We start from the raw sequence: 12,641 nt of genomic DNA on the forward strand, positions 1-12,641 counted from the left end.
TGCGCGGCAGATGGTGTGCTACTCTTTTATCAGCTGCTGCTATTTGCAGTAACGTCTGAGGCTATAAGTACGCCGCAGCGCGTTTGTATACTGACTGTTTACTGACTGACTGGCTGACACACTGCACATTTGCTGACTGGATATCTTGATAGCAGGATAAGTGGATGGATGACTGGTTGACAGGCTGGAAAATATGCTGCAGGCTGACTGGAGAGCTAAATTGCCTGGCTGGCTGGATGGCTTGCTGGCTGACTGGTTGACTGACTGACTGCACTGTTGGCTTGCAGGCTGCTTGAGACAGATGACTCATACTTCCGCGTTTGCTCCACTGACACATATGAGACGCAGGCTGCTGTGTGGGTCAGTGGTGGCCCTGTTATCCCACAGTTGGTGTCTGACACCATGTTGAGGGATTAGTCAGCGCTGATCCATTAGAAACCTGCCTTCAGGATGGCCATGATTGGACCATATGGAGCAGTGACGGCGTGTGAGGCACAGCATGTCCTGTTGTTCATGGGGTTATGTGGAAACGTCCTTACAATGCCTTAGGTTCCATTTGATTGTCTCTATTCCTAATGGATAAAAACATTGCGTTTTCCCAGACCACTTTTGCAACTTTGTCGCTATTTAGCAAATTATCAGACCCTAACCCCCCCTGGCAAATTTATTTCTCAAAAGCAACTAGTGACAAATGAAGCAAACTCTTTCCAGCCACTGAAAAAAAATTGTAATGCTTTGACTCCCAAAGCATTTGGTATCAAATTAGCACAGCTGATGTCGATTTACGCCACTTGCTAGACCAATCCAAAGAGGGTGATCACATCGCTTCCCATACAGTGTGGCCCCTTCATATAAAAATTAGCATTTGACATTGTTGGCAACACTGGCCCAGTCAAGGCCAGTATACTGTAGCATCAGTAAGATTACATTTCAAATCTACAGTAGTTTAAAGGGCAGATCACTGCGTCTGTGTGAGGCCTACACATCAAAAACTCAATCCTGAGGGAAACAATCACCACTTTTCCACAGCAGGAGGATGAGTAAGTCCTGACTCGCCCTGTTTGGGCCTTTAGTGGAAACCAGATTGTATTCCTGCTCAGCTCTATGGGACATGGAGGATGATGAGAGTCCCTTTACAGACTCGCTCCTGCAGTTAATGCAGCAATCAGGTTTCACTGAGCCAAAGGTTATATACTCCTGATGAGACTGGATTTTCTATTAAACTAAGGATCAGGACACAATTACTTTCTAGTATATTTTTTTTAAATCTGATTTTAAGCAATAGCATATGACAGGAAGTGCTATATCATGGTTACTGACACTGCACAGAGCTCCACAGATCAGCACACCAACGCCAATAACAGCAATATAGAACTAGCCTACCTTGTTGTTGCTTTCAAACAATATTTTTTACCCTTGGGGAAATTAGGTTGTTGCCACAGCAAAGGTAAAGTAAATAATAGGGTAGGCCTATCCATATGCTATATATGTAGGTCTGTGTGTGTGTGTGTGTGTTTGTGTGTGTGTTATTAGCCTATATAAAACAATAATAATAATAACTTCAAACAAAGTTACAAAGTGCTTTACAGAGACAAGAAACATAATCAGAGGTAGTCAAATCAGATAAAAACATGAGACAGAAATATAAAAATAAATACAAATAAATAAAATATTAAATAGATATTGTAAGTTATAGAAGTAACTATAAATATAGGCATGTATAGCCTACACATAATTGCTATATATGTATATAAATATAGGTAGCCTAAACACAACCTGAATCAACATACATGTATTGAACTGTATTCATGAATACAGTATGAAAGTAAAGCGACAGACAGCGGTCCTACAAAAAACCCACGTTGGTTCACCTGCTGCTGCAAGCCACATGCAACCTCCACCCGGAAGCAGGTTTCAGCCCCGTACGTGAGTCCTGCGGGGCTCTGATTGGCTGAGGAGTGTCGGTAGCGCCCGCCCGCCCTCCCTCCCTCCCCCCCCCCCCCCGCGCTACGTCACCGCCTCGATCCGTGGTGTGCTGCTGCAGCGCGGACAGCCGCACCGCACTGACAGCCTGGACCGGGCGAGGCAGCGATCCCACTCTGGCCCTCATCCATCACCGCTATGGGAGTGATTACCCCGCTCTTTGTGAACCCAGCCCTCATCCCGTACTACCTGAAGCCCGTCCACCTGGAGACACAGACTATAAAACACTGCCGCAGTTGAGGCTGTCGCTGCATTAGAAACCCAGCTCAGGTACCGGAGTGCTGCACTGATGCGAGCAGGATGATGAGCCGCCTTTAGACATGAGAAGTGCCGTTTCTCTTTTGCACACAACTTGGACAAGGACATTTGACTCGACGCTCATCTGAGTCTGTTTTTTTCATGATCTGGGGGAAAATGCCTGTCGTGTGCGTGTCAGCGGTGGTGAGTACAGTTACCATACATCCACATCCAGCCGTGTTTTTATTATTCTTTATTCTAAGGACTCCTCCAGCAGGTTCTCCATTTAAAGGCGCAGTGCCTGTTGTTTTCCCCCTTTCCAGTTTGTCCCGACCCAAACTCACCTCCTAATCAAGATAAGATATTTCCAACTTTGATTGCTGAACTACGATAAAGCCTCGGTTTTTAAAGGTTTATCATCTTGAGTAATGTCAAATTTATTTACATGGACGAAAAGCACAATAGAGTGCACAGTGGAAGGATGGAGAAAGAGAAGGCACTCAGCAGTCTATTGTTTACCCCATAGCAGTTTTGTTTGCCAGACACCTGGAAATGTCAGTCAATTGACTCTTATCTATTGACAACAAAAGTACGATTTGATTCCACAACTTTTGAGAAAAAAACAAAACAAAAAAAACGTCACCATTATGGTAATCAAATTTAATGGCTTCATATTTCAAAACTATGAGCTTGTCATGTAAAGTGTAAGCCCTAAATCGCCTATTTTACTGGCCAAAGTAGCAAAATAGGCACAAGACATATTATTATATTTTATTATCATTATTGTTATTATAACTTAAAATAGATCCTAAAATCATAGACTATCATGGATGGATTTCAAATGATGGGTGTGTCATTTTGGGGTGAAACTAATTTCTAAAATATTCAGTGATCAGTAACTGTCATCATCACTCTCAGTCCAGTCCAGTGAGTCAGATGAGGCTCGTAGCACACAAAGACTTTGCCTTTGTCTCCTCACAAAGCAGAGAGGCTGCAGCTGAGATGAAGTGGTGTCGATCCGTCAGGCCTCTGATGTTGTTGTGATTGAAGACACACAGAAGTCTCTAAAGCTGTGGGTTTGTCAGGGTTTCCATGCCCAGTTAGACGTCAAATTCAAGGATTTTTCAATGGCTTTCAAGGGCTTGATTGGTGAAATTCAAGGGCTCAAAATTGTCCTGTTTTGGGGTAATTAGACATCGTTGAGGCTTCATTTTTTATTCATGATCTTTTCAAGTCAACAAATCATGCTGAAATCATACTGTACATTTTAAAAATGCTGCTGTATCAACACAAATCTCCATCACAGTGTTTTCCTCAGGATGTGAAGTGCTATATTTAAAAAAAAAAATCAAGTGCTTTCAAGGCCATCTATTCATCTTCAAAAACCTTAAAGCCTTTTTTTTTCTCAAATCTTCAGTCTTTCAAGTTTTTTCAAGGTCCACAGGAACACTGGTTTATTATGGAGGTAGCCATATGAAAACAGCAAGTAGGCAACTCACTGGTACAGTTTAAAATACACTTGCAACTGAATGTAGTTTATGGGGTGATAACAGTGGGGAGAGTCAAACCTCCCTACTGGAAAATAGTAAAGTATATTTTGGTGCACTAAGTACAATGTAATAACATCTACAGTAACTGTAGCTGTAGTTAAAGTTTGGGCTTGTTGTTGTGCGTATGTTTACATATAATAAAAGGCATTGCATGTTTTTTCATTTTTTAGCATGCACACCTTCATAGGAGTTCAAAACTTACATCATCAGCAGCCCTGCTTTTTTTCCCCCAGCTCTCAATATTAATTATTGTAAACTGGCAAAAATACCTTTTCCTCCAGGTGTGTTTTTATTCTTTATTCTAAGGACTCCTCCAGCAGGTTCTCCATTTAAAGGCACAGTGCCTGTTGTTTTCCCCTCCAGTTTGTCCCGACCTGAACTCACCTCTAATCAGCCAGTTATAAGATATTTCTAACTGATTGCTGAACTACGATAAAGCCTTGTTTTTTAAGGTTTGTCATTTCAGTAATATCTAATTTATTCCTCTATGGATGAAAAGCACAATAGAGTGTACAGTGGAAGGATGGAGAAAGAGAGCAGTCTGTTGTTTACCCCATAGCACTTTTGTTTGCCAAACACCTGGAGATGTCGGTCAATTGACTCTTATCTATTGACACAAACTGTCACAACAAAGGAACTATTTGATTCCACAACGTTTGAGGAAAAAAACAAAGCAAAACAAAACTCACAGTTAAAGAGTAACTAAACCCCAACTAAATCTGTGGTGAAGCCTGACACCTAATGGTGAAAAGTAGGGTGCTGAACTGGTCATCTGCTATTGGCTGGTCTCTGTACCCTGTGATGTCACCCTCTATAGCAGTGGTTCTCAATGTGGGGTCCGGGGACCACCAGGGGTCCTTGGGGGGCTTCCAGGGGGTCCCCAGCAAATTGATGAAGTGTTAAACTTCACCATTATTTCATTTACAAGAAAAATGTAGAAGAATGACTATTTTGATCATAGTTTCACTGTTATCTCTCTACCTACAATAAAGACAGTCATGGAATTCGAGACAAAATCATATCTAATAATAAAAATATTCTCATATTTGGGTCCGAGAGACAGAATCTCATCAAACGGGGGTCCATGGCCCAAATGTGGACTAAATTAGGGGTCCTTGATATGAAAAAGGTTGAGAATCACTGCTCTATAGAGTACAACAGGTGGTGACATCACCTGGCACAAAGACCAGCCAATAGGAGAAGGCCAGTTCCACAGTTTTCAACAAAAGTTAACAATTTCTTTCATGCCACATTACCAATTTGTTTCACATTATGAGATGCTCACATTGTCACGACTGGTCCTGAAATGGGACATGAGGTCTGCCCATTCAAATTCTAGACAATTTTAAGCATTTAGCTGATTATTGCAACACCACATGACCAATCAGCACTTTATCTGGGCTGCCCTTCTCCCGATGGACCAAGTTTTGGAAAAAAGAGCAAGGCGGATATGTCTAAAATGGAAATGAGTCTCCATGCACTGCACCCATGTTGTTTGGTTCGGCCAATAATGGAGGGTTTGCCTCTTCTTATGTCTGCCGCCACAAAGTCTGATGATGTTATGTGAATCTGTTTGGAAGTTAAATGCCTTTTAGTGAGAAGCCACGCCCACCGCCACACCCCCCTTTGGCCAATTGGTATTGAAAATGAATCAGTTCTTCCTCGCCATATCACCAAATCTTTCCACTTTTTGAGATATCCTACTAACAAACAGACAGAATGAGGCGAAGAAATAACCCCCATCCAACCCCGCTGGTGGAGGTAATGACATAAAACCGTCTCTCATGTCAAATTCCACCAAATGTGCACTTTAAATTAGCTGTAAAATATTTATTATGTCTAATAACCTTCATTATCTTTGATGTACACGCTTAAAATAGGCTAATAGGCTGACTGACTAATCTAGGCTTTCAGTAATAGTCTGACTGCACAAAACTAATCATCACTGCTGTCACTTATTGGAACGGGATCAATATGCTTAACAAAGAGCATCTTTGACTAATACTGTAGACTAATATAAGCAGTCAGCCAAATTATATTTCCTGCCATGAAGGATGAGCCCAGTTCTTTCCTCCCTGGAGCTCGTCAGGCTGCGGCCGGCTCTGAGGCCCTGCTGCCTGTCGGTGGTGTGTTTGGCAGGACAGGCGGACGTCAACACAAAATAATCATCGTTGGCCAACGGAGGAGGCTTCGTTTCTTTTCTGGGTATTGTCAGAGATGAATTCAGCGTGACTGAATCCAAACAGAGCCGCTCTCTGTGAGCTGGCATGATCTGAGGCCGCGGCACAGAGCGGCATGGGGACACGCAGCAACAGGTGCTGCTGTGCTACTTGGCATGTGACTGTGGGTATGTGTGTGTGTGTGTGTGTGTGTGTGTGTGTGTGTGTGCGTGAATGAGTGCATGTATGGGTGTTTTTGTGGGTGTATGTGTTTGTCTGTGCATGTGATTATGTTTGTGTGGTGTGTGTGTCTGTGTGTCTGGTGGGCCCCACTTTAATTGGGTAATAATTATGGCTTAATGTTTTCCGCCACACACACACACACAAAAACACATCCTGGCCACACGCATGGGTGTGTATACATCTCATTATGTAACACACTTGCTCCATTACACACACACACACACACACACACACACACTGCATCCTACACAGTAGTTTTACTGTGTTCTCTCATGTCCTGCCATGTACAGTCAATGGAGTCACTCCTGTATACCGTATATTTAAAAGAGGAGCAACCTTGAGCCATCTGGAACTTCTCTCAACCCCCAGTGACTCAGTTTTTACTTCCTGGTCGGTGGTAAAGTTTGTTGCTAACCAGAAATGTGTTTACAGGGTGGAACTGTTGTTGTTGCCTGTAGATAATACAGCGCTGCCTCGATAGCAGAACTCTCACAGATAGTACAGCTCTTCCCTGATGACGACAGAGGCTCTGCGGCTTGCAACAATGGCATGCAGCGTGTGTCTCCACATGCGTGTGAGGATAACTGGTTATTTTGGGATGTTGTTAGGAAATGTAAAAATACTCCCACCAAAGGATCCTCTGCCTGTTGCCCATATCAGGTTTCTGCTGGATGGGTTGACTTGCCCTTTGTGTGGTAGTCATGAGTCTGCTTGCAGATGCTGCAGGCACGACTTCTAGAGGTGTAACTTACAGGTGCTGCGAGTAGTGTTTTAACATCAATAAATTATTACTGCATTATCTTTGAGATATTAGTGTAATTGCCATAAACAAAGGAGACCACTGTCAACACTGTGAGAAAACAAGGTACAGACTTGTACCTTTTGTCACTAGGGCTGTATTATTTTAAGCTAGAGCCCCAATACAGCTCCAGTGACAAAAGGTACAACTCTCTACCTTGTTTTCTCACAGTGAAGAAGAGTGGCAGCCTCTACTAGCCTCTATGCTGCATTTTGCGTTGTGTGACACTGGGTTGGAGATCGCGGGAAATCTGCTGGATTGCTTTACGGCACAAAACAGGAACTGTTCTTCCAGCAGAGCTAAAGTTTTCAGAGTTTCTCACGATAGCAGATAATTAAAATTATTTGTCCCAAAAGTGGGCAGTTGTTTTTGCCGCAAGGCACACAAAAACATTAAAACATTAAACGAAAACATCACTTCCAACATGTTCATCCTCTTCAGCAAAGCCAAATAGAAAACCTTTGACTGAAGAAGCAACATTCTCTCTGTGACAGGAAGCAGGAAGGTTTATGGGAACTGTGGTCTTAAATTTGAGAAACTCTGACACGACTACTCTAGCCTCTATCTAGGCTACCAATCTTCTTGACTATGGTCTTATTTGTTTACAGTAATTATACCAAGGTGCATTTTATTTGACTGATATATAGATGTTTTAAGAATGCTACACATAGCACCCTTAACACAAGAATGCTGTGTGAATCATTAGCCCGAGGCTAAGAGTTACCCATGGGTTAAATGTTAAGTTAAGCTAACCTCTCGGCCAACTGTTAGCCCAGGGTTAAGATAACCTTAGGCTGAGGCATGATGAAATAGACATGCAGCCACACAACACTCCTGTCACATGACAAAAACGTGCAGACGGCTGCCGGTTTCTCCATGCAGACAAAAGAGAAGTGAAAGGAGAGGTTCAGGTTTGGCCTCACTAAAAGTCACCTAAAAAAAGATCTGACTTATCAGTTCTGGTCTTGCGTCAGTGGCCGCTAACAGCCTGGGCCCTGGGCGTGTCTCTGGACCGGCCTGGAGCTGCTGCTGGAGGTAGAATTACAGGGTGTTCTGTTCAGCCTGCCAGCCAGCCAGCCAACCGGGGAGTCAGAAAGTCGGGGGGTTGAGGTGGTGTTTTTGCTGAGTGTGGGTGTGTGTGTGTGTGTGTGTGTGCTGTGCGGGCCGTCTGGACAGGAACCCGCTCTGCAGTGGTGCAGTGCTGTGCCACACTGTTACCGACACGCTGTAAACAGGAGCTGCCCGCCTGACGGCTCCACCCTCAAGCCTCTCCCTCCTGCCTCTATCTGCTCCGTCCTTTGCTGTATCAGTGAGTCACAACAGCATCATCTGAAACAACCCCCTTTTAGAGATAACTGCCATCCACAGATGAAGCCCTGACATAATGTGACACTGTCCTCAGAAAGAGAAATTGATCAAATGTCAGAAACAGCGATATCAGACAGAATACCAGCAGAACCTCTCAGGGAAAATCTCTGATTATGTAAGTTCTTGTTCGATCACCTTGTCTCTGCCTGCCTGCCTGCCTGCTTGACTGGCTGGCTGGCTGCTTGGCTGGCTGGCTGGCTGGCTGACTGGCTGGCTGGCTGGCTGGCTGACTGGCTGGCTGGCTGGCTGGCTGGCTGACTGGCTGACTGGCTGGCTGGCTGGCTGGCTGGCTGGCTGGCTTGTGCATCAGGCAGCTACTGTAGTTTATGTGCAGTGCGGCGAGGCACAGAGACAAGGTTGGCATAATAAGAGGAAGGCTGGCAGCACTAAGGCTGAAAGTAATTCATTCATGCACTGCTGAGCTGCGGCGGTGGTGGTGGGGAGGCCCCAGACACCGACCGTCTCCTGTGTGTGTGCGTGTATGTTTGTGTGTATGTGTGTATGCATGTGTGTGTGTGTGTGGCGGCAGCGGGAGTCTCCTGACAAAGTGCCAATGCTGCACTTTTTCCTCTTCTCCTTTTTGTCTCTCTCTTGCGTTTTATGTTTTTAATGCCAAACAGGAAACGCAGTGACACGCGACTGGCTGTTCTTATCTGAGCGGGAGAATGGGAGTGTATGTGTGTGTGTGTGTGTGTGTGTGTGTGTGTGTGTGTTGGGGGGGCACTCACAGAGAGTCTCACACACAACGAGAAAGAGGAACACACAAGAACAAGAACAGGAACACAAACACACACAGGCTCAAAACTCTCAGTCTCTCACCCTCACTCACGTTATTTACACACCCACTCACATGCAGTGCCTTGCATGCGCACACACACACACACACAAATTCAAGCACTTGCACCCCCACATACTGCCCCCCACACACACACACACACACACACACACACACTGTACCCTTTCTAGACACACATACACACAGACCCCCTTCACACACACAAAGAAGCACACACACACACACACACTGCAAAATAACAGCATCTATTTCGCTGCCATTAGCTTACTGCAGCCCTTCTATCCCATGTTGAATGGCGCCCGTCGCTGCCATTTCCTTATTGGTTTAAAACCTCTGATGCAGCCAGATCCAAATTGTCTGAGGCACAATCTTTATCCCGAAAAGCTTCATCACAATCCAGAGAATAACAGAAAAAATAACGCCTGTGAATGAAGATGTGTGTTGCCAGTTTTCACTTATCTTCCAGTGGTCGTCCTCTCTTCTCATAGCACATCATGTCATTTTGCTTTAAATAACATGATGTGCTGTGACCAGGGATGTAATGTCAGGTAAACACATCTAAAATCAGTTTATCCACCTTTTTAGACCGACTTAAATCATTATGACCTAAATTCATAGTATACATCATAGAAAGTAGTGTCAAACCCCACCCTTATCCTTTAAGTGTAGCATTTATAGCGTAAGCCGCCATGTTGACGTGACGACAGATAACTGCATCTCAGAAACTTTGGGGTTGAGAAATCTTGCCCTAGTTTACTCCTCGGAATTCCGTCTTGAAGTGGCTTTCAGTTGCATTTTTCCTCGTAGGAAGTCAGAATTTCCGACCTCTGACTTTGAATTGAAAGCAGCATATGAGACAGAGAGAGAGAGAGACAGAAAGAAAGAGACAGACAGGAGAGAGACCCAAAGAAGAATCAGAGATACAGATAGACAAAGACAGCTAACTGATTTTCTGAGATTTGGTATCAGATGGATCAGTCACCTATGGCTGATTTATGCTGCAGTGGCTTCTTTCTGCATGCGATGGATTCATGGTGAACTAAAGTTCAGGACGTGCTGTACTGCGTAGGACTTGAGCACTGAGGATGATTAGAGTGAGCCATAGACGGATACATGCAATCCCAACGTAACAAGAGGCCTAGTCTGTTTTAATGAGCCCGGTTCCCCCGGCAAAACGAAATTTGCACTGTTGGGGTCCCGGCATGAAAAAGCTTGAGAACCCGCCACTAAACCGTCAGAAAGTTCCTGTTTAGAGCCAGCATGCATTCCCTCCCACGGCTTCACATTAAATAATGAGTGATACCTCAATTATGGGCATGTGGAGGACATGCTGTTTCAATAATAAAATTCTGAGAATAAGCAGAAAGAGCCGTGGGGGGATCATCCATTGTCCCATAACAAGCAGAAAGTTCCCATTTTGTGCCAGCGTGCGTTCCCTACCAGCGTTTCAGTGTGTGCGCTCCTGTGAATGAATGCATTGATATGAATGACGCAACTCGGTTATGACCGGCAACATGCTCTGCTGTTTATGGATGAGGTTCTGGGAATGAACACAAAGAGCTGAATGGGTGGCGTGATGAAAGGGCGATGGGAGAGGTGGAAGAATGGACGGCATTCTCCTTCTGAGCAACATAAAATGCATCTGTAAGAGGATTTTGTGGGAAATCAGCGATTCGTTTTACTACCTCAGTATTGTCCTTGTTATGCAGCAGAACCTCACTCATCACAACTCCATGGCAATAGATTTCATTCAAGTCCGGATGACTGAAATACATCAACACACCCAGGCAATTCATGATTAATATACTGGTTAGCTTATAGGCTTATAGCTTAGAAACTGGGGATGCACCAGTATCAAACTGGTATGATGTTAGAATGATGTTGAACTTTGGTAGTAGCTTGGATTGTGTATCTTCCTCCATGATAAAACCCCAAAATCGGCGATTCTCTGTTATCTGTTGCTCCGTGAGAGCCGATTGGAGAATTGTGTTTTTTTTCTCTCTCCATTCACTGCCATTGTATGGAGGAACAGGTCTGAAAATCACACTTCTAGCACATAAAGGAATGCAAACAAAGCAGATTCTGACAATATATAAAAAAAACTAGTCATGTTGCTGAATTGTGGTTAAGTGAATCACTTTCTTTATGTTATTAAACCTTTCATTTTTGAAGTGTAACACCAAAATCCAGTTGGAGGAAACTTATGCCGATGGAATGAAGAAAATAGTACGTTTATCAATAATTGTAAATAGATGCAAAAAGGTGGGAGACAGGACTTTGACAAAGCAGATTCTGCCAGTATATAAGTCTGTCCCTTTCAGAAAATCAGAAGTTAAAGCAAATCAACTTGACTTTTTGGCTTTGCTTTTTGGCTCACATGTACTTGCCTGATGTATAATCAATATATAATCAATTTTCCTGCCTTGTGGAGGAAAATTGATGGTATATCAGGCGTTTCATTTTCCGATGACTCCAAACTAATTCTCTTTCGTTCAGTAAGAGGTTTGGATCGGTACTGGAGGATGAGATGCACAATGCATCGTCAGCAGAATTCTCCCCTCAGTGCATCACTTCAAACCCACCAAGCCCTGTTTGTTCTGCCACACACACACACACACACACACACACACACAGACACACACACACACCCCCTGACCCTCAACCTTCTGTTTAGGGGTTGGTGGGAACACTGCTAATCTCCATTCACATTGAGCCGTGTTTAGACACACTGCAGAGAAATACACACACACGCTCATACACACAAACACACACAGACACAAAACACACATTTTGTCTCCTCTGCCTCTATTCTCTTCTTCCTCTCTCTTCATCTATCTATCCATCTCTTCCTGTCTGTGTTTGCCTCTCTTGTTTCTCTCCCTCTCTGTCTATCAGTCTGTCTATCACTCTCTCTCTTATCTATCACACACACACACACACACACACACTGATACGGTCCTCCATCATCTCACAAAAGATGACACATGCCTCAGTGTCATCTTAGCCTTTATCAGACAGCTACCGATTGGATGCAATGGGAATATTAATGTTTGCATGGTACTCCTCCACTGCCAAATCCAACCATTACACATTACAGACACAACATTAGTCACAATTATACAAAGGAAAATACAATACAAATTAGAGATAATTTCACTTACAAAGCACAAGTACGCAATTGATTATTTAAATTGGTTCAATATGGAGTTAACTGTTGGAAAATAAAAATTCTACCTGGTATTTTGTCATTATAACGGTGATGCTGCTAGGTACAAGGCACAGTACTGTCGACAACACCAAAATACCTAATAACTAAAAAGTTTTCTTCAAACTAGTATACATAAACAGGAATAAAGGAAAGAGGGGAGAGAATGTTTGCTAACTAGCGCCCTGGTTACCCCAAAAGTTGACATAGCAACCAATAAAGCATTGTTAGCCGTCAAACTTTATTGGAGCACATCTTTGTCCAATCAGATTGCTTGGCTGAAACTACCAGTTGTTACTTA

General features: G+C 43.7%; 1 protein-coding gene across 1 annotated transcript in view; it reads left to right on the forward strand.

Moving 5' to 3' along the window:
• The first annotated feature begins 2,106 nt into the window (after positions 1-2,106).
• tnfrsf21 (tumor necrosis factor receptor superfamily, member 21) overlaps positions 2,107-12,641 on the forward strand; it is a 47,970-nt gene continuing 37,435 nt past the window's right edge. Inside the window, exon 1 of the mRNA XM_071528438.1 lies at positions 2,107-2,424. Coding sequence (XP_071384539.1) covers positions 2,383-2,424 — 42 coding nt within the window. The 5' untranslated portion in view covers positions 2,107-2,382. The remainder of the gene's footprint in view (positions 2,425-12,641) is intronic.

This window comes from Centroberyx affinis, unplaced genomic scaffold, assembly GCF_046629955.1.
Source record: "Centroberyx affinis isolate AG114_WGS23_722 - 3 ecotype Tasmania unplaced genomic scaffold, CSIRO-AGI_Caff_v1 ptg001676l_1, whole genome shotgun sequence".
Taxonomy (NCBI): Eukaryota; Metazoa; Chordata; class Actinopteri; order Beryciformes; family Berycidae; genus Centroberyx; species Centroberyx affinis.